A 20,624-nucleotide genomic window follows, 5' to 3' on the forward strand; every position below is an offset into this window, starting at 1 on the left:
TGTCTTCTTATTTCTTTCATTTAGGCTTTATCGATGTGCTTCCCCAACACCCTTCTAAAGATGAAATTAGCTGTGTTTGGCTGTGGTAACTGGAACATGCGAATTCTGCCTGGTCTGAAGGTATCTGTTTGGCCCTCTTCCTAGCACATGCTTTAAGTCAATCATGCACTTTTTTCTTTTTTTTCTTTTTTTTTTTTTTCTTTTTTTTATTCAGTTTGCAATCAAAATTGACAACAGAATTGTAGATATCAGGGAGATCCCAGCCAGGAAATTCTCATTAATCTGATCTTTCTTCCTACATGGACTGGCTTCCTGTAGTGTTACTAACAATTAATAATTAAATCGGGANTTTTTTTAATTCGGTTTTTTAATTCATATCAAAATATGACAACAGAATTGTAGGTATCAGTGAGATCCCAGCCAGGAAATTCTCATTAATCTGATCTTTCTTCCTACATGGACTGGCTTCCTGTAGTGTTACTAACAATTAATAATTAAATCGGGAAAGAAACAGTTGCTGAAGATTTATCTTTCCTAGAAAACTCAAACTGAATTTGATTGGAGAAAAAAGTTAAGTTACTTTGACCATGCTAATTTGCTGTTGTCTACGTTCTTAGGATGGTGAATAGAGATTCAACTGGCCATAATTTCCCTTCCCCATATCATCTCTTTTGGAATGTGATAATAGAAAGTCCAGCCATAATTCTCAACTAAGATGCAACTTGCACACTGAGATTTTTGAAAGTCATAATTCATCTTTCTTCTTTAGGATGATTTTCCTTACAAGTTCTGTAACATGGGGTCTTATTTCTTCTACAGAGACAGTAGAGTCCCAGGCCTTTACTACTTTCCCATTGGGACCCACTAGGTATTTCCAGAAGTTCCAAGTTGGTTCTTCTCCTGTAGATTCTATAGGGGAGGAAAAAAAAAGTTAAATATTAGAAAACCACATCAGTCAATTCCTGACATTTGTTCATGTCAATTTGATTATTAACYTCTCAGAGGGAGAAGGAATGTAAAATTATGTGGAAGTTCAGACTGAATAAGATTAATTTTCTGACAGACAGGGAAGTTTAACTAGACAGCAGCTCCTTGGAGACTATGTACACAGGGAATCTTGAGATAGGGGAAAGYACAATAATCAGTGTTAAAGTTTGTGAGGGGATGTGTGTGTGTGTGGCTGTGCTTTACAGATATACCTGAGCACCAACAGGAAAATGGAATTTGACACGACAATATAGCTATCAGCACCAAGACTGATTACTTGCTTATCCAGAATTTTCTCTCCAAAAGCACCCACTATCATATGCTTCAGAAGATTGTTTAAAAAAATGCTACACAAAGAAATAACGAAGTGATTGTTCCAAGTTTCCACTTAATTCTCATCTACTGATCACATACTCTTTTACATGAGTCACACTCRTACCCTGTACTATTCTGCTATGTGACTAACAAGATTTTCAGGACTTTCAATTAGACCAGGAACCTCATCCCACTAAAAGCACAAGTACAGAYGCTACAGACAAATTAGCATCTTTTTTTTCCACTGATCATACCTTGGGCAAAACCTCATAAGAATCAGAAGTTATTTCAAAGTATCATCAAGACACAGCCAGACCTACACTTTTAACTATAGTGTAATTGTGCTGAATAAAGGCCCAGCCTCCAGCAGCCTCCCTCTGCAGGCAGGCCAACAGGGAAACACAAGKTTTTACAAATTTCCTGGGACATGTCTGTAGGAACAACCCTCCTGGGCAAAACAGAGATGCGAAAGGATTACAGAGAAGTTTGGCGCGCAGAGGGATCCATTACAGACAGCTGGAAGGAGGTGAGTTTGGGGTATTTAAAAATAATAATAATAATAACATTATTAAACATAACATAAATTCAGTGGTTTATGGAGAACACTGGAGTGCTGCAGAGAGGCAGTGGGGATCTGGTCCTTGCAGAATGCAGCTGAGGTGTCGCACTGGGTTTTACTGTATTTCATTGCTGAAAGACATTTCCTTCACATTGGGTYAAGGCATTTCAATTTAGCATTTAAATGGTATTTAGAGCTCTTCTTCAGCACAAGAAAAGTAGTGTCTTGATAGAGAATGTGTATTTTGTCAGCTGGCTGGTAAGAACCAGCAAAACSTCTTCAGGTCTCAGCGCTGGCTATAATGCAGATTGGAACTGGAGGAACTGTACAGTAGGGCTGTTCTAGTACTTGGGGAGGAATGAGGAAGGGAATGTTCAAGGACAACTTTAAGTGCCTGATTTCACTTTTTGATTGTTTAAGTAAATTAAATTATGAGGTGCTTTCCTTCCACTTATCCTACAGCTCTTGAGATGAGTCTTCTAAATCCAACCTGCAGCATTTGTGTCACTGAGGCTGCACAGTGGAAAAAGTAAGGTCAGGGTGTTGTATGCAGAGAGAATATTTCAAGACCTATATTCCATATAGAAGTTTATTGGATCATCTTTTACAAGGCATCTGCTATTGATGTGTCTTGGTCTCTGGAGATCTTTTTGGAAGGTATGTCAAAGCTGTCAGAGGTTGACAGAAAAATCCTGCCCTGCACAAGAGGAGGGACTACATGACTTGACTACATGACTTCTGACCTCTTTGAGTCTGACAACTCTGGGAACACAACCATAGRTATCTTTATTCTGTTGGATGGTATTTTGTGTCAGAGGAATTCTTTACTGGAGAAACAATCCTCCAGCATTGTAGGTTACTYACCAATTAAGTATTTGAAGGCAGGAATTGCACCAGCTCCACTGACTGYGATTTTGCTGAACATAGGGAAGGTGGCACCATAAGTTTTTCGTGCAAAGCTCTCAATTTCTTTGTTGGTGTCTGGTTCTTGCTGCCCAAACTGATTGCAGGGGAATGCCAGCACATTGAAATGGTAGGGGCCCAGGTCTCTCTGTAGCTGCTGTAAGGCCTTGTAGTGGCTGTCTGTGTACCCACACTCACTTGCAACGTTGACAACTAGAGACACCTGAGGAACAAGAGAGCACATTTAAAAATGTGCTGCACGTGTCAGTTTTCCAACAGGTAAGCTGGAATGCAGATTATTAAAAAAAAAAAAAAAAAAAAGAAGAGTCTAGGGAATGGTAGGGAATGGTGACCGAACACATTTGAAACTAAAATGACTTCTGTACACAAAAGGAAGATTTAATATTTCTTATAAGTACTCCTCTGTGGCAACCATTAAGATACTTAATCAACTGCTAAGCAACCTTAATTTTCAGTTTACAGAGAATCTGTATTTCTCCATTCTGCCTTTTGRACAGTTTCTAAGCACATTTAAGAAGTGACGATCCAGCTCAGATATACCCAGCTGCACAAAAGAAAAGCAAATTGWTGTATTTTTTGTTATTTATCTATTGTGAAGCATCTGTTCTGCAACATCTTTCCTTGCACAGAATTTGGTGCCTACACAGAACTGGCTGATCCGTTTATCATTGCCAGTGTAGATGGAAGTAAAGAGAAGCTGGAAGTTAACAGAAGCAATTACAGGATTTGGGGTTATAAAACTTCCCATCACTTCCAGAGTAAATCTACTCAGTTGTGAGAAAATGGTAACTGTTTTTGCACAAAGGTTTACTGCCTCAATTAGARATCCCAAGGATGAAGGCTGCCCACTCTCCTTTGAAGTCATTCCTGCAGTGGATCATTTCAATGCCRTGTGCATTGTGTCACAGATCCAGCACAGATCCAGCTGGGAGGAGGCTGTCACAGACAGGTGAGCGTTACAGGAACGACAGAATTTGTTGGGAAAATTAAGTGACTTAAGCATGAACTGACACATATTATAGTTTCACAAAGCTGTGAAGAATTTGTCATTGGTTTTTGAGATATTTTATCTTTAAATAACATTTGGAATTTACTTTTAGACTTACACTCTTTTATTATTCTCATGAGTTCGTGAGTTACCGCTCATTCTATATAAATTGAGTCTATTCTAATACTTCCATACAAAAGTGTCTAAGAAAATAGGATGTGGCAAATAAATTCTATTTCATGAAAAAAAATGCCCACATGTGCATAGTGTTTTTAAAACCAGAAAACAAACTGGCATGTAAAAGTACATACCTGGGTAAAGTATAGGATCATAAGATTAAATGTTTAGAATGGGTAGGAATGAGTAAACAAAAARCTAAGGGGATGCTGGTGTTTGTGATTTCTTACATTAAACATTAACACTTTGTGTATTTTCTACTTTGTGTAGCTATATGGCTATCATAGAATCATAGAATATCCTGAGTTGGRATGACCCACAAGCATCATCAAAGTCCARCTCCTGAATTTAAAGTGRCTTTGGAGTAGCACTCCTTTCCCTGGAAGGCAGGTAATCTTACAGAGCACAAATTGGTGTAATCTACTTTGTGGTGTAATGTATCAACAGGATGCAATCTAAGCAACCCCTGTACACTTGAAATATGACCTGCAGCCACCTGACCTCCAAATATCACCACTTTCATTCAGACAAAACTTACAAGCTGTGCCTGAAATTTAAAATTCAGCCTCCTAAAACATCCAGAGTTATGGCATGTAATTAGATTTTTTTTTCCTAGAGAAGAGGTAATTTTATGATGCATTCCTGTTGTAGACTCTCAGCATTTCAAATGGAATTTATTTGTTGGAYATAAAAAATAACTATTGGCAGTTCTGTTCTTTTCAAATAATCTGATTTACTGAGCATAGTGGTAACTGTWGTTTAGTATGAAGTAAAGATAAACTACACAACTAAGAGCTGAAGTCACATGTAATTCTTCCACATGAAATTTTAGAAGCTTTTTTAAATATAGTTTAGGCCTTGGCATTTTCACGATGCAGAAGTATTCATACACTTTATTGAATTCATTGCTATTGGTACTTTATCTCAAATRGAATGGTAATGTAAGAATTTATCTTTGGACGTTTGGAGGAAATAAGGTTGTGTAGGCATTGTGTTCATATTAAAAGCAGATATGAAAGAGGAATTGCCAGTGAAAACAATCATGCTTTTATAACTTTTRCTTGATTTTAAGTAAAAAGAGGGCTTGAAATAATTCACTCAAAAACCCCCCAATTTTAACTTACAGCTGTTTAAAAACAGTGATTACTTGACATGGTGGTGAAAGGCTTAAGAGCTTACAGTGCAAACAGTGCAAACTTCCAAACATTTTCCCCAAAACAGATGGAAATTATGTGCAGCATTTCCTGKGATGGCAGACACATTATGATTCTCTTTTACCCTTAGAAAAATGCATTCTCTGTAACTGAACTCTCCATTACTGAACTCTATAATGTAATAGTGCAAGCCTCTTAAAAGTATAACTTACACATATAATGAAAACTTTCATTATCTATTACTATTTCCCAAGGAATGTTTAAAATGATTCTTTAAAAATATTTACTGAGTTATCTTTCAGGTGTCTGGTATTGGAAGTGATTTAATGTAGTGATTTTTTTTTTTGGTCTGTCTTTTATTTTTAATAAATAACGGTCTCTCTTAATGCTCTCATGTGGAGGCTGTATTTTGACTTCTTACAGCTATTAATGATTTAAATTAAGTTCAATATGCCTGACTTTAGGCTCTGAGAGTGCAAGTCAAGCACACCACCTAGTGTGCAGTGCAAACAGTTCAATGGACCTCACAAAATTATTTCATTTCAGTGGAATTCTTTTTCAGCTGTTGTCTGACCTTTTAATATTATCCTTTCCTTCCCTTTGCTCAGAAAACCCATGCATTCTAGCAGTGAACTCATTTATTTAACCCTGCAAAAACTCTTCTTGTTTTACTTGACTTTTACACCAGCCTGCCTCCTTTAGGGAAAAATCCTGGGACAGATTCAGGAATAAGTAAYCCTTTGCTCATCTTTCAGCAGAGACAGTGGATACTTGGGTTTTTAGACCCGGAGATTCTAAACTGGCTCCGTCTGACTGATGGAAGAACCAGCCACAAGTGTCAGATTGCACCAACTCATGGAATTGTCACCTTCATGGGACAAATAGCAATATTTGTAATTCAGTGGCTGTGCTCTGTATTTATCACACTCAGGAACGCCACATTCTCTGATTGAAACAAGCTCTGGTCCAGAGTGCCTAGCATTACTTTCAATAATAATACTTAGTCAAAAATAATACTTAGATTATTATAGTACCTAATGCTTTTACATGATTATAGTACCTATGGTTCAAGATTTCCAAAGGCACTGCACTGACACTGCTTAATTCCACCCCAGCACACTGTATTTAGCTGGGTTGTAGATTGGTACCATTACATAGGCATAAACACAGCAGGGAACAGTTGATGTTTGGGAGTTCTGACTCCCAAATAYGTACTATTTTTGGTAAGAATACTGCCTCTTACAGCATATCAGATACAGACCATAAAACAGAAGATGGCTGAATTAGATTAGATAGAAAACGAATCTTGTTTGGATCCTCTTGATTCTTGTCCAGCCATCATCACTGTCCTTCATTTTTAATGTAGATGGGTCATCATTTTATGGTAGCATGGAAAAGCCATAGAAGGATGGCCTTCTCCACAACACAGTAAACCAGACATTTTTTTGATCTATGTCACTTGTGCAACTCTTTTTTCAGTGGTAATAGTCCTCCCTTTCTTTTCTATATAACAAAGGTTAATTGTGGTTTGTATCAAGATACACTCAAGTAGAAAGTGAATTAATATCAATCAGTCTTTTCTTTCTTACTCTGACAAAATTGTTTCAATCATCTGAATACACAGAAGTTTATATTAATAATGAGTTATTGAAAAACAATTCTGCCAGTCATGAATTGCACTGATTGTTTATACTTAACAAGGCTCTTGTGGTTTTGGAATTAGCAGACTTTATTAATTTTTTTAGTCTGGAAGCCTTTGGATTTTTTCAATTCCAAGTAAGTTTCCTGACTACCAATTAAGTAGTTATTTAAATAAATTAGCTGGGTGACTGAATTGAAGAAAATGTCTTCTTTACATCTGCCAGAAAGCTTAAGGCTGGTAAAAGCTGGTTTAGCAATTAGCAGACTATTGTTCCAGGAGCTAACTAGTGACTCACTTTCCTTTAAACACCACCGGCACACACGTAGTACTTTAATATTATTTGCTTTCTTTTAATAGCTTTAAAATATTATGATAAACCTACGCCTTAACATCACTTATCTAACTGCAGATTTAAGCAAGTTTATTTTAAGAAATAAAGGGGAGTTTTAATTAACCTTTTTCTATCTTGATACTGAGTTCTGACAACATAATGACAGGAAGGGATGTGTTTTATTGCTGTAATTTTCTTTAAAATTATGCACATGTATTATCAAAGGGCAGGTAGCCTGAAMATTAATAGGATCTCTGAATGCAAATCTATCTTTTATTCCATACAGAAGCTGATTGTCACTTTTTTGGAATAAACTATTCCATGAGGCCTAGATGAGATCAAAGAATACCATTCCTCAATGGTATTACCTTTCCCAGGCACAGCTCTAGAGTTCCTGTTTATGAAGCCAGTTCATGCCGTGGGGATGGCCTGGAATCCCAGCACTGGGGTACAGCACACACCCTGAACCTGCCTGTTCAGGAGATTCCACACCAGGCTCTGCAGCTTGTTCCAGAGGGGATGAACACCCCCAGCATTCTGTGGAGTGGCTGTAAGGAATTCTTCCAAGTTTCCCCTTAACTCCTTTCCATGTGGATTCTGGCCCTGAGATAGAGAAGCTACAGGTGGTATTTGCTTATTCAGATTAGCAGATGATGTGCAGACAAAACATGCCCTAGCAACAGGATTTATTGACAGAGCCTTTGGAAGGAGCTAATTTWAAAAGCACAAATATTGCTCAATATGACACAGCTTCCATGTTTTTCTCCAACATAGATATTTGAGTGGGCATGGGACCAGTTCTGCTGTATCTCAGTGGTGAATGAAGGGGATGAGGACTTTGACCAGATAAGATTTAGACCTCTCATTTGATCCAAATCCACCAGCATCCCTTTCTGCTGAGCTCAAGAAAATGTCATTATCCTTGTATACCCTCTCTGTCTTCCTGCCATTGTCTTGGTGACCTGCTGCTATGAATCAGTGAGCTCAGACACCTGAGGAGGGGAAAGAAGAAGGTGAAAACACAAAAGCTGRAGAAAAAGGATGAAAGTGAGATGTGATGCTGCCTTTTTGGGCAGCAGCTAACTATTGGACTGCCTGACTGTATCATAGAYGTGTCACTTGAGTGCTAAGAGCGGCACTTGTGGGATTTATGCCGATTTTAGCTTCTATAATTTGTGAATGGGGCTACAAGAGTTTACAGTATTAAGTATAATCAGTGYGCTAAGTTCTATTTTCACACTTCCATAGGTACTGATCATCTTTCCTAGATGATCAAACCACTAGTAAAATTAAATAAAATAATTTTAAGTCAAAGACATTGTTTTAAAATGCTGTGGAAAGCTCTGCCTAGAAATCCTTAATGTAATATGTAGATAAAATKTAGAAGCCATCATAAAAGTGTATGTGCCTACGTGTCCTTCTTCAACTGCTGTCACACTAAAAAGCGAGAGAGGAATTGCATGACGTTGTTACAATTTCACGATACTCTGATACTTTATAACKTCTCATGCTTTTACTAACTACGGTGAAATCTGTAAACTCCATTAGCAACTGATCAAATCCCTTTTTTTTTTTTTAATGTAGCACATGAAAAAGGAGTGGGATTTAGATAAGAATAACATACAAGAAGTCATGCAGTTAAAAGGCAGAAATAAAWTCCAAAAGTAAGTTACACAAAGACACAAACTTTCTGAGTTTCCAGTGAAATAGCCAGAATCCAGAGCAATCCATCCTACTGCAAGAATGGCAGGAGGGCCGCATTCCCTGCCTGCCACGTCTACAGGCAGCAGGCGGCTGCAGAAGGAGAAGACGCGGACACACACGGCGGGTTAGACTGCAAACGCTTTATTGAAGAGGAGCCTGTGTTAGCCAGACGTGTCCGATAAAGGGCAGCGCGGGGTCCCGTCAGTCCCAGAGTGAGCAGCCCAGATGCACACGGGTGTGCAGCGAGGCTCCGAGCCCTCTCCCCCCGCGCTCGCTCCGCGGACATGCAAGGGCTGSCTGTTAGTGAGCCCGGGCGGCAGCCGCCCGTCCCCGCCGCACTTACCGAGCCCCTGTACTTCTCCAGAGACACAAGCTTGCCCCTGATGTTTACAACTTTGAAAGTGTAAAAATCAGGCTCCTTCTGCCGCGTAGCGGAAAAGACTAAGAGCAGGAGCGCTGCAATTGCGAAGAGCATGGCTAGAGGGATGAGGAGGACTTTGGGGAAGGAGGAGGCAGGCTGATGCTCCACACTGCCCTCCGGGTCCAGCATGCTGCACGGCCGCCGCGCCTCTGCCCGCCCGGCCCGGCCGCGCTGCCGCAAACGCCTCGCTGCTGCAAACGGGCCTTTTGCGGCACTCGGCAGCTCTGTCCGCTCYGCAACGAGCCGGGATGGCTCCGTGGAGGATGCACAAGCTCTGAAATGMAGCATTTCGTGGTGGAAGTGGTGCATTGATTAAGGGCGGTTATGGTTTTAAAGTACTAGTTGGCTCCAGTCTGTGGGATGCCATTCACGGAATCGCAGAATGTTCTGAGTTAGAAGGCACCCACAAGGACCATTGAGTCCCAGCTCTTAAGTGAATAGCCCATRAAGGGATTAAACCCATCATCTTGGTGTTATTAAAGATCCTGCTTTAACTATGTTGTGATTTTTGATGGATTTGCAAGTGGCTTATTTTGGTGTACTAACTATAGCAGGTGACTACGGTGTAATGTCAAAGGACAGCAGTGGCTTGGTTGCTACTGGTTACTGAGGCRAGTGCTCCAAACGAGAGTCACAGCACACAGTCAGCAAAACCAGAATCACCAACACCACATGAAACAGCCACACCAGCCAGGTCTGCAGGAAATTCAGCTCTGCATGCACCTGACTGGTGAGAAGTGAGAGGCCAGGCCACTGGTCTCACAGTATGAAAAGGCAGAAACCACATTAGCAGTGGGTTTTCAAGCAAGAAAGATGCATAAAGCATCAGGAACCGAGTTTGGTATCAAAGCATTCAGACATTCAGAGCAAAACACCACTTCAGTGCACTGATGTCATTCTTGGGTTGTCTGCAAAAGCCTGCTATTTGTACAGTTTGCTGCTATGCCCCCTGGAAGAAAGGATTTGTACTTACAAAGTAACAACAATAGRAAGTGCTTGATGATCATTGATTTCTTCTTGGACCAAGAAACTGGCSAGCCATGGCTGTGATTCTGATAGTTCTTGGCAAAGAAAGGCAAAATGCAGTGATTTACAGAAAACAATTAAGAGTGCCTCCAAGGCATATTGGAAATTTATTTCTTGAAGAACAAATTACATTTTGTAATCTCATTTTGTGTTTGGGTTTTTTTTWAAAAAAACCTGAGTYTTGGTAGATCTTTAACATTTTGATTAAATTTCCTTAGGTAATTCAAGTATGACTGGCATTACTGTAAATGAAGTAGTCATGTATAGCTAGTTGAAAAATTCAATTGTCATTTTTAAGCATTTCAGTATTTTTTATGTATTTCAGTTAAAGTAGACATCCACATCAAGAAGGTATGTAATATGCAACAAAAATATGCAGACAGACAGAYGGAAAATCTTCTGCCATGCTGTCTACAGGAAAGATACATTGTGGTGTGAAGATGAAGTTCTTTGCAGATAAGTGGTATTTTCCTGTATACTTTCCTGGCTCTAGTATTGACCAAGAACTTTYCCTTTAGATGAGAGTAAGTATGATTTTCTCATTTGATAAGTGAATTTTCTACAATTTAGAGTTTCTTCAGACACAGCTGGAAAAAGAGAACAGGACTTTAGTATGATATAGCCATTTAAATAGGTATTTAAAATCTAGTAAATCCTAAAAAAATCTGATAAAAATCATTCCAATTATGATCAGCATAAGCTTTTTTATTTTTTTCAAAAAATTGAAAAGAAATCTACAGTACACATTTACATTTTTGAGGAATAATATTTTAGTAGCTTGTGTATAGGACCAAAAATGAGACATCATACTGCAACATGAGACAAGCGAGTTTTGCTCTAGGAAGAGACTTCATAAAATCTACTTCCTACAGTTTTGTGATTATTATCTCTGATTTCTAGATAAAATTTAGTGGCTTTTAGAGCTGTATTTTCTCCTACAAACTGAGCCCAGAATCTGAAAGTTTTTTTRTCACTGGCACTGAATTGGGAAATCTTAATTAATGGCCAGCCAGCAGTAGAACTCTGCTTCCTCTTTTAGTGCCATGTTTCTATATTGCTCCCTGCAATAAAACATTCTTTAACATCAGCCAAGAAGGAACCATTGTTCCTGTACACAGAGAAAGAGACCATGTCAAAGACTGTTGGCTTTACACTGGTGCAAGTTTTCAGAGCCAAACTGCACTACCAGTTCATATTAAAGTCTATCCAACTATTTGAAGGAAATACGCCAGGCAGGTTTGCAAACTGTGGTATGTTTGCTCACTAGCATGTCTCAATGTTGATCTAGCAGAAGTGTATCCAACAGCAAGTATAATCTAGTTACTTCTGTAATTTAATCTTTGGCCTACTAAACCTCATAAAAGTCTTTGTCAAATAGGACTGGCTCGAACCACCAGCCAGTTAACCTCAGCTGTCCCCTCAGCAGCACTGCTGTTTCTGTCACTGCTGCCCTGGAAAGGTTCATGTCCCTAAAGGTGAAACCTTTGAACTACATCCCATGAGCAATACCCTGAGCTACCCAGTCCTAATTTCATAAAGAGTGAACTTCAAGTGAACCAAAAAAATAAAAAAAAAAAAAAAGCAGGTTACCTCTAAGGATTCTGCTGACTTCACAATACATTCAGAAGTATGTCTTGTCAGTATTTATAGAATCCAGTATTACAGATTTTGCAACTTTTGTTTACCTACACGGACTGCCTGAGGTAGTGTTTCCAGCACTACTGTTCTTATTACTTTTCATACTTTCCTTTGAACCCCTTTAGTAGTTCAACACTAATCTTTTGCTTGCCTTGTTTTCCTGGAAAGGCCTCCTTAGCCTGGGCTAGGAAGTGCCAACAACATGCCGTTTCACTGCCAAGAAGGGGTAGTACTGGATCGCAGAGGGATTTGCCTCAGACAAACACTTGCCAGTGCCTTTAGGTCACCGTCCAGCACTGCCAAGAGCAGGCAGGCTRGCTCTTCTCCCCTGAGACCTGCAGATCTGCCAGCAGACACGCTGCCTAAGCCACTGTCCCTGGCTGCTGTTGGGGCCACCTTCATAGCCAAGATCAGGGAGCCTGGAGTAATTTCCCCAGGTCTCCAGGGCGCTCCCATCCTTCTCAGAGAGCACAGAAGGAGAAGGGGAAGCCCTGGGGCCGGGGGACCAAAGCCCAGGCTCCATCGAGCCCTAATCTGCTCCACAGGGCCTGAGGAGCTGATGCCTCATCGCTCTCCACAGCTCCGACAGGAGTGTATAGCGAGGGGCCGGCCCCTTCTGCTGCTTGCAGGGAAAGGACCAGAGGAGATGGTTCTATACTGAGACAGGGGAGATTGAGATTAGATACTAAGAGAAAAGATGTTCCCTGTTAGGGTGGTCGGGCACTGAACAGGTTGCCGTATGGARTCACCATCCCTGGAGGTGTTTAGGAGGCGTCTGGACCTGGCTGGCGCTGGGTTCTGTGCTTTAGTGGCTGTGGGGACACTGTGGCACTTCTGGGTGCACGGTTGGACTGGGTGATCTTAAAGGTCTCTTCCAACTTTGCTGATTCTATGCATAGGAAGAGGCCTGGGAAGAGAAACAAGGGGAAACACTGGGATTGCTGGGGGGGGGGGGGGGGGGGGGGGGGGGGGGGCGGAATTTAAGGAAAAATATGCTGCTTATTCCCTCATCCCCGCTTGCCGCTGTGGCACTGGGGGAGAAAGGCCCTGCACGCTGGAGGAAACGGGGAGGGGGGCGCGTCGCCCCCTCAGCAAGGGGRAGGTTCTGAGGCACGGGAGGGTGCCCAGCAGGGCCGGGGCGGTGCGGGCATCGTGCCCCGCTCGGTCCCCGCCGCCGCCGCCGCCGCCCCGCAGCGCCGCCGCCCTCGGGGCGCTCCCGCCCGCCTTCGCCCCACAATGCACCGCGCCGCTGACATGGCGGCCGGGCCGGACTGAGCCGCTGCCGTCGGGGCCTGCAGCAGCCGCAGCCGGGCATGGCGGGGGCGCCGCGCCGGCTCCGCTAGCGCCGCACACAGGTACCGGGGCCCTGGGGCTCCCCGCGGCCGGGGGCGGCGGCCCGGGGGGAGGCGGGCTCGGGGGGGCCTGTCCGCGCCGGCGCCCCCCGCCCCAGCCCTGCCCCGCCTCGACGGCCCGTGGCGGCCTCGGGCCCCGCGCCCGGGCGGGGGAAGCGCCGGGGGTCCGCGGTGTGGGGGCCGCCCCAAGGTCAGCGGGGGGCCGGGGCCGCCCCCGGGGGCGCATCCGGGCTGGAGCTGCTGCGTGCGGTTTGTTGTTCGCACAACAAACCGTTGTGATATTAAATATTGCGGGGGGAGAGACCACYGCAGTCGGCGAGGCCCGCGGGGAAAGTGCCCCGTGCCCACTCCGCCGTGGGAGCTTCTCCTTTCCGTGGATTACGATCTGCCTGGAGTGATACCCAGGCATCCCTTCGCCGACGTGGTTGTGCTCTTTTGTTGGCTTATTTTGTATACAAATACAGCTGAACGACTTTGCTGCTTTTGCAATATGTTGTAATTTGCCAGTTGGCTGAATGTGTCATATTACCTGAGGCCTCCTGGCTTTTAAGGTTGTTTCTGGGTATATCAAAGGAGGATGAGCTCGTAACACACAGAGAAACAATATAATCGGATTTAGGCTAAGGTAGAGATTAGTACATTAAAAAGATAGTTGTATCTAAGTATGGATCTAATATTTTTTTTATATCCATGCCACCTCCACGTCACTTGGCTTCCTGAKCACCGTGCCCTGGATACAGGGGTCATTGCATTTGCTTGAAAATAGAGGATACATGTTGTTTCTGGTTTTGACTTGTACTCCTGGTTTCAGTAGGTGCTTTTTGGATAGTCTGACCCCAGATAGTTATGACATAATTATTTCCGTGATAAGAAAAGTAARCCAGCCATGGAACTATGACTTAATTACAGGATTTGGCAGAACATGCTATATTAGGAGTAAGAGGTCTCTTTTACAAACACCAATTTTGCAATGAGCTTTTTTTAATCATTTTTCTACTTAACTTTAGCGAAAACCTTTATAAAATTAATTTTGTGATAAAATTACCTTTTCCCAGAACATACATTGGGATATGTTCCCAGAAGATAGGCAAGAGGGATCAGAAAGTTCCTCCTGTGTTCTGTTCTTGCACAGAGGACAGCTGGGACTTTTCTCTCATACCTCAGCTTGCAGTGGTAAAGAAACTGCTGGATTTCTTTACCACTGCACCTGCACTGTGCAGGGCATTTATCTGGCTCYTCCTCTGAAGGAATTGCTGCTATGGGGAGGAAAAGGGGAGCAGGGTTCCTGTGTTTTACTTGAAAGCAAGTGATTCCTGAGGAGCTCTTCTTAAGTGTCTTGTGGATCTGCTTGTCAGAGTAATGGTTTTGGATTGTTGCATTTGTGTTGATACTSTAAGGCAGTTTGACTGGCTGAGAGTATATTCTGTTTTCTAGTTGTCATTCTGGCTTTTGAAACTTTACAAAGCATTTCTACTAAATTAACTTTATTTTTATTACTATTTTAGTGAAATAATGCAATACTGGTACTGACTGGTGCTGARAAGTCATAGAAAGAAGGATCCTGTAATTTGCTTAGTGGATTAATTTGCACAATAGAAGCAATCCAGTGGAAGTCAACGTTTCTGGTGCTTTTGGCACATTAATACTGCTTTTTATATTGCTTGATAAATTGTTAAACTTAGAAATACAAAAGGCAAATTACCTAAGTTTTGTAACAACACACATTAATGCAATTTTTACTCTTCAATTTTCACCAGAAATGCATGCGTATATTCATGTATACTCATACTGTATCCTTGGTTTGTAATTTTGCTCTAAGGTTTCAGCAAATCTTTGAAAAAACYCWATTTATCAGATGTCMTTAGATTTTATTTTCRCTTCTGTTGATGCATGAAATACTATTGCCAGCATGAAGTAACTTTTAGATATTAGTTTTTRGTGTCAGCAGAGCTTGACACAGTCTGGAATCAGTTTCGTGTTACAAACWGTTGTGACTCAGTCCAGTGAGTGTGGCTGTGTTCTTGACAGCTTTCCTGRAGTCGTGGTTTTCAGCATGTTTGTTTCAGTAGTGAAAGTGCTGGATCCTGGTGAACAGGCATGAGGATACTGGTAGGAGATCTGTTTGCTGTAGCTGTGGTTTGTGAACTGGTTTGCAGCTGGTACCAAGTAGTTCAAAGACTGTCCTTCCTCAAGGATTCCAGTTTGGGTGAAGGGCTCACTATTCCTTAAATACGAGATCCAGATAAGCTTCTATGCCACAAAATATCCTGTTGTATTTTCATTTAACACAAGCACTGAGCATAAGTAGAAGTTAAGGTTAAGATTAATAAATTGGTTYCAGTGTGTGGCTGCCATTWAAACCAGTTTCRTGATCAGTTGAGGCCTCTGAAAGCCAGTTTAGCCTCTGAAAGGCTCTGAACTGGTGCAGTGCTGTGTTTTCCCAGCCTCCACACGGGTMCTTGTACTAATGTTGTGTGTGTTTGTTTTTGAAGTGAGAGCTCCCTTGTGTCAGTTCCAGTCATCTGGTCCCAGCATGTATGGTACAGCATATATGATCTTTGGTGAGATTTGGGGCAGGTGCTGCCCCTTCTCTGGCTTCAGTGTTTGCTGCAGTTGAGTCTGAGCTGTAAWGGACTGTTGCAGTAAAACATAGGAACAGAACCAAAATGTATGAAAGCATGAGGAGCCTATATGAAATAGAGAGGTAGGGGAAACTGTTGTAACTCAGCTGGTGTGACTGAGAGAGGATGGCTCACCCGAGCTTGGAAGGGGAGGCAGCAGAAGTAGTAAGGTCAGAAAGTGGCAGTTCTTGGCGTTGGGTGACGTTGGTTTTTCTCACCTTCTCAGTGAGTCATACTGTGCAGTAGAAAAAACAGTGAGTCAATGCAGAGTAATCTGTAACAAGTATAGCCCTTATGGATCTCCCATCCAGCGTATTTTGCTTATTTCATAATTTTATTGCAAGATATTCGCACCTATATGTGTTACTAAGTTTTGTATCAACCGGAGCCTTTCCTGTTACTTCAGTAATTCAGCAGTACTTTTGTAATACAGGTATCATCCTGTTACAGTGTTACTTATTTTTAAATGTATAGATAGATAGATAGATAGATAGATAGATACACACACACACACACTCACACAGTTATTTATCTAATGATCATTCCTTAGAGGTTTTCAGTCTTCCACATTGTAAATACAGTGTCAGAGCTTCCTACCGAGTTCCTTATCTTCACCGAGCCCAGAGTCTCAATTTTGTTGCATCCCTGATTTGTGTGTTAAAGTTTGTGTGCACTGTGCTGACTTCCTTCCAGATAGATTTTGGTAGTATTGCACTTACTAGGATAAATTTTATATCCTGTAGTAAGAGGGAGTTCTGAAACACTATGTAGCACTTATGTTTGTTACTAAGAATACCGATGGGTTTAGTGCCGGTGGAGCCTGAGGCGCTTTAGTGGCCAGTAATCTCTGATAGTTTTAGTTTTAARTACTTTGGAAAAACATCAAGCGTGGTAGTAGATTGTTCTAAGTTATGTCTGGTTCRTCATAAATAAGACATAATTGTGTGATCACATTTTTTTAACAATTGAAAAAGAACGTAGGAGAGGCTTGAATGATTTACAGAAGTTCTCAGAGAGAAAAATGGGCCTAAGGTAGTTAAACAGTCCAGGAAAGGCTCCCCTCCCCAGCACATTAGGGGTGTCTGTAGACATTACCTGTGCTGCAGTCTGAGCATAATGCAGAAGACAACCTTTCCTATTGTTTGTGATTGAGGCTGTAACCTTTGTTTGCAGAATTTCCTTTTGTTTTTGTTGAGGAAGTTCAGCTGGGCTATATTGGTAATGAGGTGGGGGGGCCACTGAGGTTAATCACCCCACTTACTGTTGGAAGGCTGGCTGGGAGATCTGAGCTTAAGGACAATCATAATGGGAGAGATAAAAGCAGGTCTTGGATAAAATACAAGTCTCCCTATCTCAAAGGAGGGAATGCTTTATAGRAAGAGGGTGATAACACTTATGTTTGTAGTACTTTTGCTGTTTATATTTTATCTAGTACTCCCCAGGGAAACAAAACTTACAAGCCTGTTCTCTTTCCCTTTAGTTGCTCTTCTCTGCTCKTGTCCTTACTTTTGGACATTTCAGCCAGTTGGGACCATATTTTAGAATATATTTGAAGTAATGTCAAAGGATCATTAAGTTTCTGCTTGTTTTCTGGAACAATTACGCCTCAGCAGAGGAGAGGTCTTCTGAGGGGAAAGCAGGAGGAAGTTCCATTTCCTTGCAGGGAGTAGCTACAAACCAGACAGGGTGGATATTCCTCCAGCCCCAGCACGTCTCCCCTGCTTGCCCAAGGGGCTGTGATYGAGAGTGTGACAGAGGAGCACAAAATGAATGTGTAGGAAACCAGGTAGAGTCAGTTCTGCTGCTAATGAAATGATTAAAAAATAAATGCCTTGCAAAGGAGCAATTCTCAATGGAAGAGCTCACAGTTTTAACTTGGCCTTCGTCTTTGAGGAGGCCCTGCTATGTGAAAATCTAACCCAAAATGTATGTTGAATACATAGAACAAATTGAGGGGAAGAAGTGGAAGGACAAATGGGTAGAAATATCTTGAGACTTTTTTTGTGGTTTCCCCCTGTTTGGAAGTAAGCCTTACCCTATTCTTTGCAATTCAAATGCAGAATTTTCTAATGCTGGTCTGCAAGGGGGAGGAAACAAAAGAAACTGGCAGAAATGAAAGTGAAACGTTTTCATTTCTTCAGTTTGTGAGCCTAAAATGAATACTAATCAAAGYCGATTATAAGTGTTTTTAATTTGGTTGCTAAAGGTACGGATAGATTTAATAATTTTCTGGAGTTTCAAGTYAAATAGTATCTTGTCTGACCTCAGGCTGTTGTATTTCAGCCAGATAATTTTTCTAAAAAGAGCCAAGAGCTGAGCTAGATTTCAGAGTAGTAACTGGCACCGTACACTCACAAAGCAGAGGAAACCAAGTCCCTTGTAACACTGGGATATTGAATAAATGAAATATGCTGAAATATTTTCAACAGGTTAATCATACCCCGCTTTGCAGAAGCAGGCARAAAGCTCTGATTTTGTTGCCAGCCTTGCAGGGAGAAAATTATTCTTTGATTCCAGGTCTGGCAATTTGGTATGAGCCTGAACTYGTGAATAAGGTTTGCCATCCAGGTTTCCAGAAAGATGCCACCTCAGCACTGATTCACTCCACTCCAGTGTTTTTTGTTTCCAACCATGTTATTTTTTTTTCAGAGGCACTCCTTTCCCTCTCCCCATTTCCCTCTGTGTCATATGTAGATGGTTGATACCTGACAGAGGAGGATCTTTTTGTATCTGTCCTGGGTTTAGGARAGTTCTCTGTTTTGTTTCTCATATTAAATTTTATTAGCTGGTTTACTTTGCAGTTTTTTGTGAGATGTTGATTTGGTTGCTGTTGAGTATGTTGTAGCACTTTAAATTATTTTGTTTGCTAAATTATTTTAGTATTAAAGATCAAAAGGAAAGAAAGAGAAAGCCCAAAGCTCAGCAACATTATTGTACTTGCATTTTAGATTCTGCATTTCATTGTGGAATTCCTAACTTTTTTTTTTTTTTTTAATTTTAGTACAGAATATTCTTGTTTTATGAAATGCCATGACCTCTCTTCATTCATATTTCTTAGGAATAAAGACTATAGCTGTGGTTTTTTAACATTATCTACTTACACTTGATTATGTTCACTCTCTTGATATGTAACACTATCACAGTACTCAATTTATTAGCTGGGTTCTAGATTTTACGAGCAGTTCCTTAGTTGCTTTTCCCCATCACATTTGTACATTTSATTAAAGATTATATATTCTCTTTAWATATATAATTGTATATTTTATTGATGGACAAGATCAAGTAATTTGRATAATTTTTGCAGATTTTTTTAAAAACTATTCCGAAAGTATGACCAACAACTTGACATGTCCAGAAACCAGGACAAAATGCAGCCCCACTTTTCCTCCAATGCCAGAGTTTCATGGTAGCTTTAATCTGGAAGTGGTGCCAACAGGAGTTGTCCCCACCCTACGAGTTGTTTGTTACTACCAGCCGTGCTCCTCCTCTCCTCCTGCCTGGTGCCAGCTTTATGTTAAACTGGATTGGTTTTCCTGTTTGGTTCCCGGCAGAGCTGCGCACAGGAGGGAGCAGCCCCAGGAGTGGCAGTGAGTACCGGCTTGGACAAGGGTGGTGTTGGCTCTGCCTGGAGCTGGAGCTGCCCTGACCCTCTTTCCACTGAACCTGGAGCTGGCCTTGGTGTGGTCTGGCCCGCAGCTGAAGGGAGAAGTGGGTGTCAGAAGTGAAGGTGGAATTGATGTGTGTTTTTGTGGTTTGGTGGTTTTTTTTGGTTTGGGAAGTTTTTCTCCCCTCTTGTTGAACAAGTAACGCGTGATTAGTTTAGAATTTGAAAAGTCCTACTTTTCTCTTCTGGTTACATGAAATTAAAAACCAAACCCCCAGCAGAGTTTAAAGACAGTGGCATCTGTACAGAGCTGTAACAGCTCACCAGTCTCAAGAGCAGAGTTTTATACTGGTGCTCAGGGATTGGAGTAACTTGAATTTAGCCAACCTGGGTGGACCTTGGGCTCTCTGTACCACCCTGAGGCTTCAGCAGTGCTGATACAGGTGGGCAGCAGTTCCTGCTGCTTTTTGATAAGAATTGCTATGGGAAAGACTGGCTACAGCCCAAAGGCAAATATTGCTTAATCTCTGTGATTCTTGATCTCRAAGTAAGAGCAAGGTGCAATCAGTCTTTCGTAGAAAATAGTTGCAATATTAACTGAATATATTTGTGAGATAAAGTACTTAGCCATTGGAACAAATTTAGAAATACAGATTTTTTTTCTTCTGCAGGTTTTGTATTTTACTGAAGAATATGATGCTAACAGCATCTTCAGGAAAATTCCTGTGGGTTTTGTTTGGTTCTTTGATTTTCACTTTCGAAAGATATGTACTTTCAATTACATCAATAGAGACTTAAGAGAACTATTTTTAGTACATGCTTTATGTCCTGAAGTTTTTCGTGATTTGTGTCTCTYGAAAGTGAGAGAAATAGTAACTGTATTATATAGCCTGAAAAAAATTTACTGTATTTTATACTGATAATATTCAGAAAGGTTTTTTGTTTTATTTTTTTAAAGCAGACATTTTAATCTGATCCTTCATTCTGGTTCTTTTTATTAAAGTGCAAAGTACTTGTAATAGCTGTAATCCATAGATTTTTCTATTATTTCTTTTCTTCACTGAATGATAAGTCATGGGTTCTCTAAACCCCAGAAATGTCCATGGATCATGCATTTACCTACCAAATCTGCAGCTGGACAGGGGAGAGAGAAACTCTGCACTCTCTATTTTGCTATAATT

At 41.2% G+C, this 20,624-nt stretch overlaps 2 protein-coding genes across 7 annotated transcripts in view; one reads left to right on the forward strand and one right to left on the reverse strand.

Moving 5' to 3' along the window:
* Positions 1–382: 382 nt before the first annotated feature.
* On the reverse strand, positions 383–9,358 carry GPX7 (glutathione peroxidase 7). The gene is made up of 3 exons (XM_057367025.1): positions 9,125–9,358; positions 2,726–2,987; positions 383–909 (listed from the first exon to the last, which is right to left on the reverse strand). The coding sequence occupies exons 1-3, from the start codon at positions 9,329–9,331 to the stop codon at positions 746–748; spliced, it is 633 nt and encodes a 210-aa protein (XP_057223008.1). The 5' UTR covers positions 9,332–9,358; the 3' UTR covers positions 383–745.
* A 3,755-nt stretch (positions 9,359–13,113) lies between these two features.
* TUT4 (terminal uridylyl transferase 4) overlaps positions 13,114–20,624 on the forward strand; it is a 42,598-nt gene continuing 35,087 nt past the window's right edge. For 4 of the 6 annotated variants that reach the window (XM_057367032.1, XM_057367027.1, XM_057367029.1 and 1 more), the window contains exon 1: positions 13,114–13,221. The gene's annotated coding sequence lies outside the window, so the exon portion shown is untranslated. Of the gene's footprint in view, positions 13,222–19,357; positions 19,427–19,478; positions 19,548–20,624 lie in introns of those variants that run through there. The other 2 variants (XM_057367028.1, XM_057367030.1) reach the window with 2 other exon arrangements.

Source organism: Malurus melanocephalus, unplaced genomic scaffold, assembly GCF_030028575.1.
Source record: "Malurus melanocephalus ecotype Western Australia unplaced genomic scaffold, MMel_1.1 scaffold_74, whole genome shotgun sequence".
Classification (NCBI taxonomy): Eukaryota; Metazoa; Chordata; class Aves; order Passeriformes; family Maluridae; genus Malurus; species Malurus melanocephalus.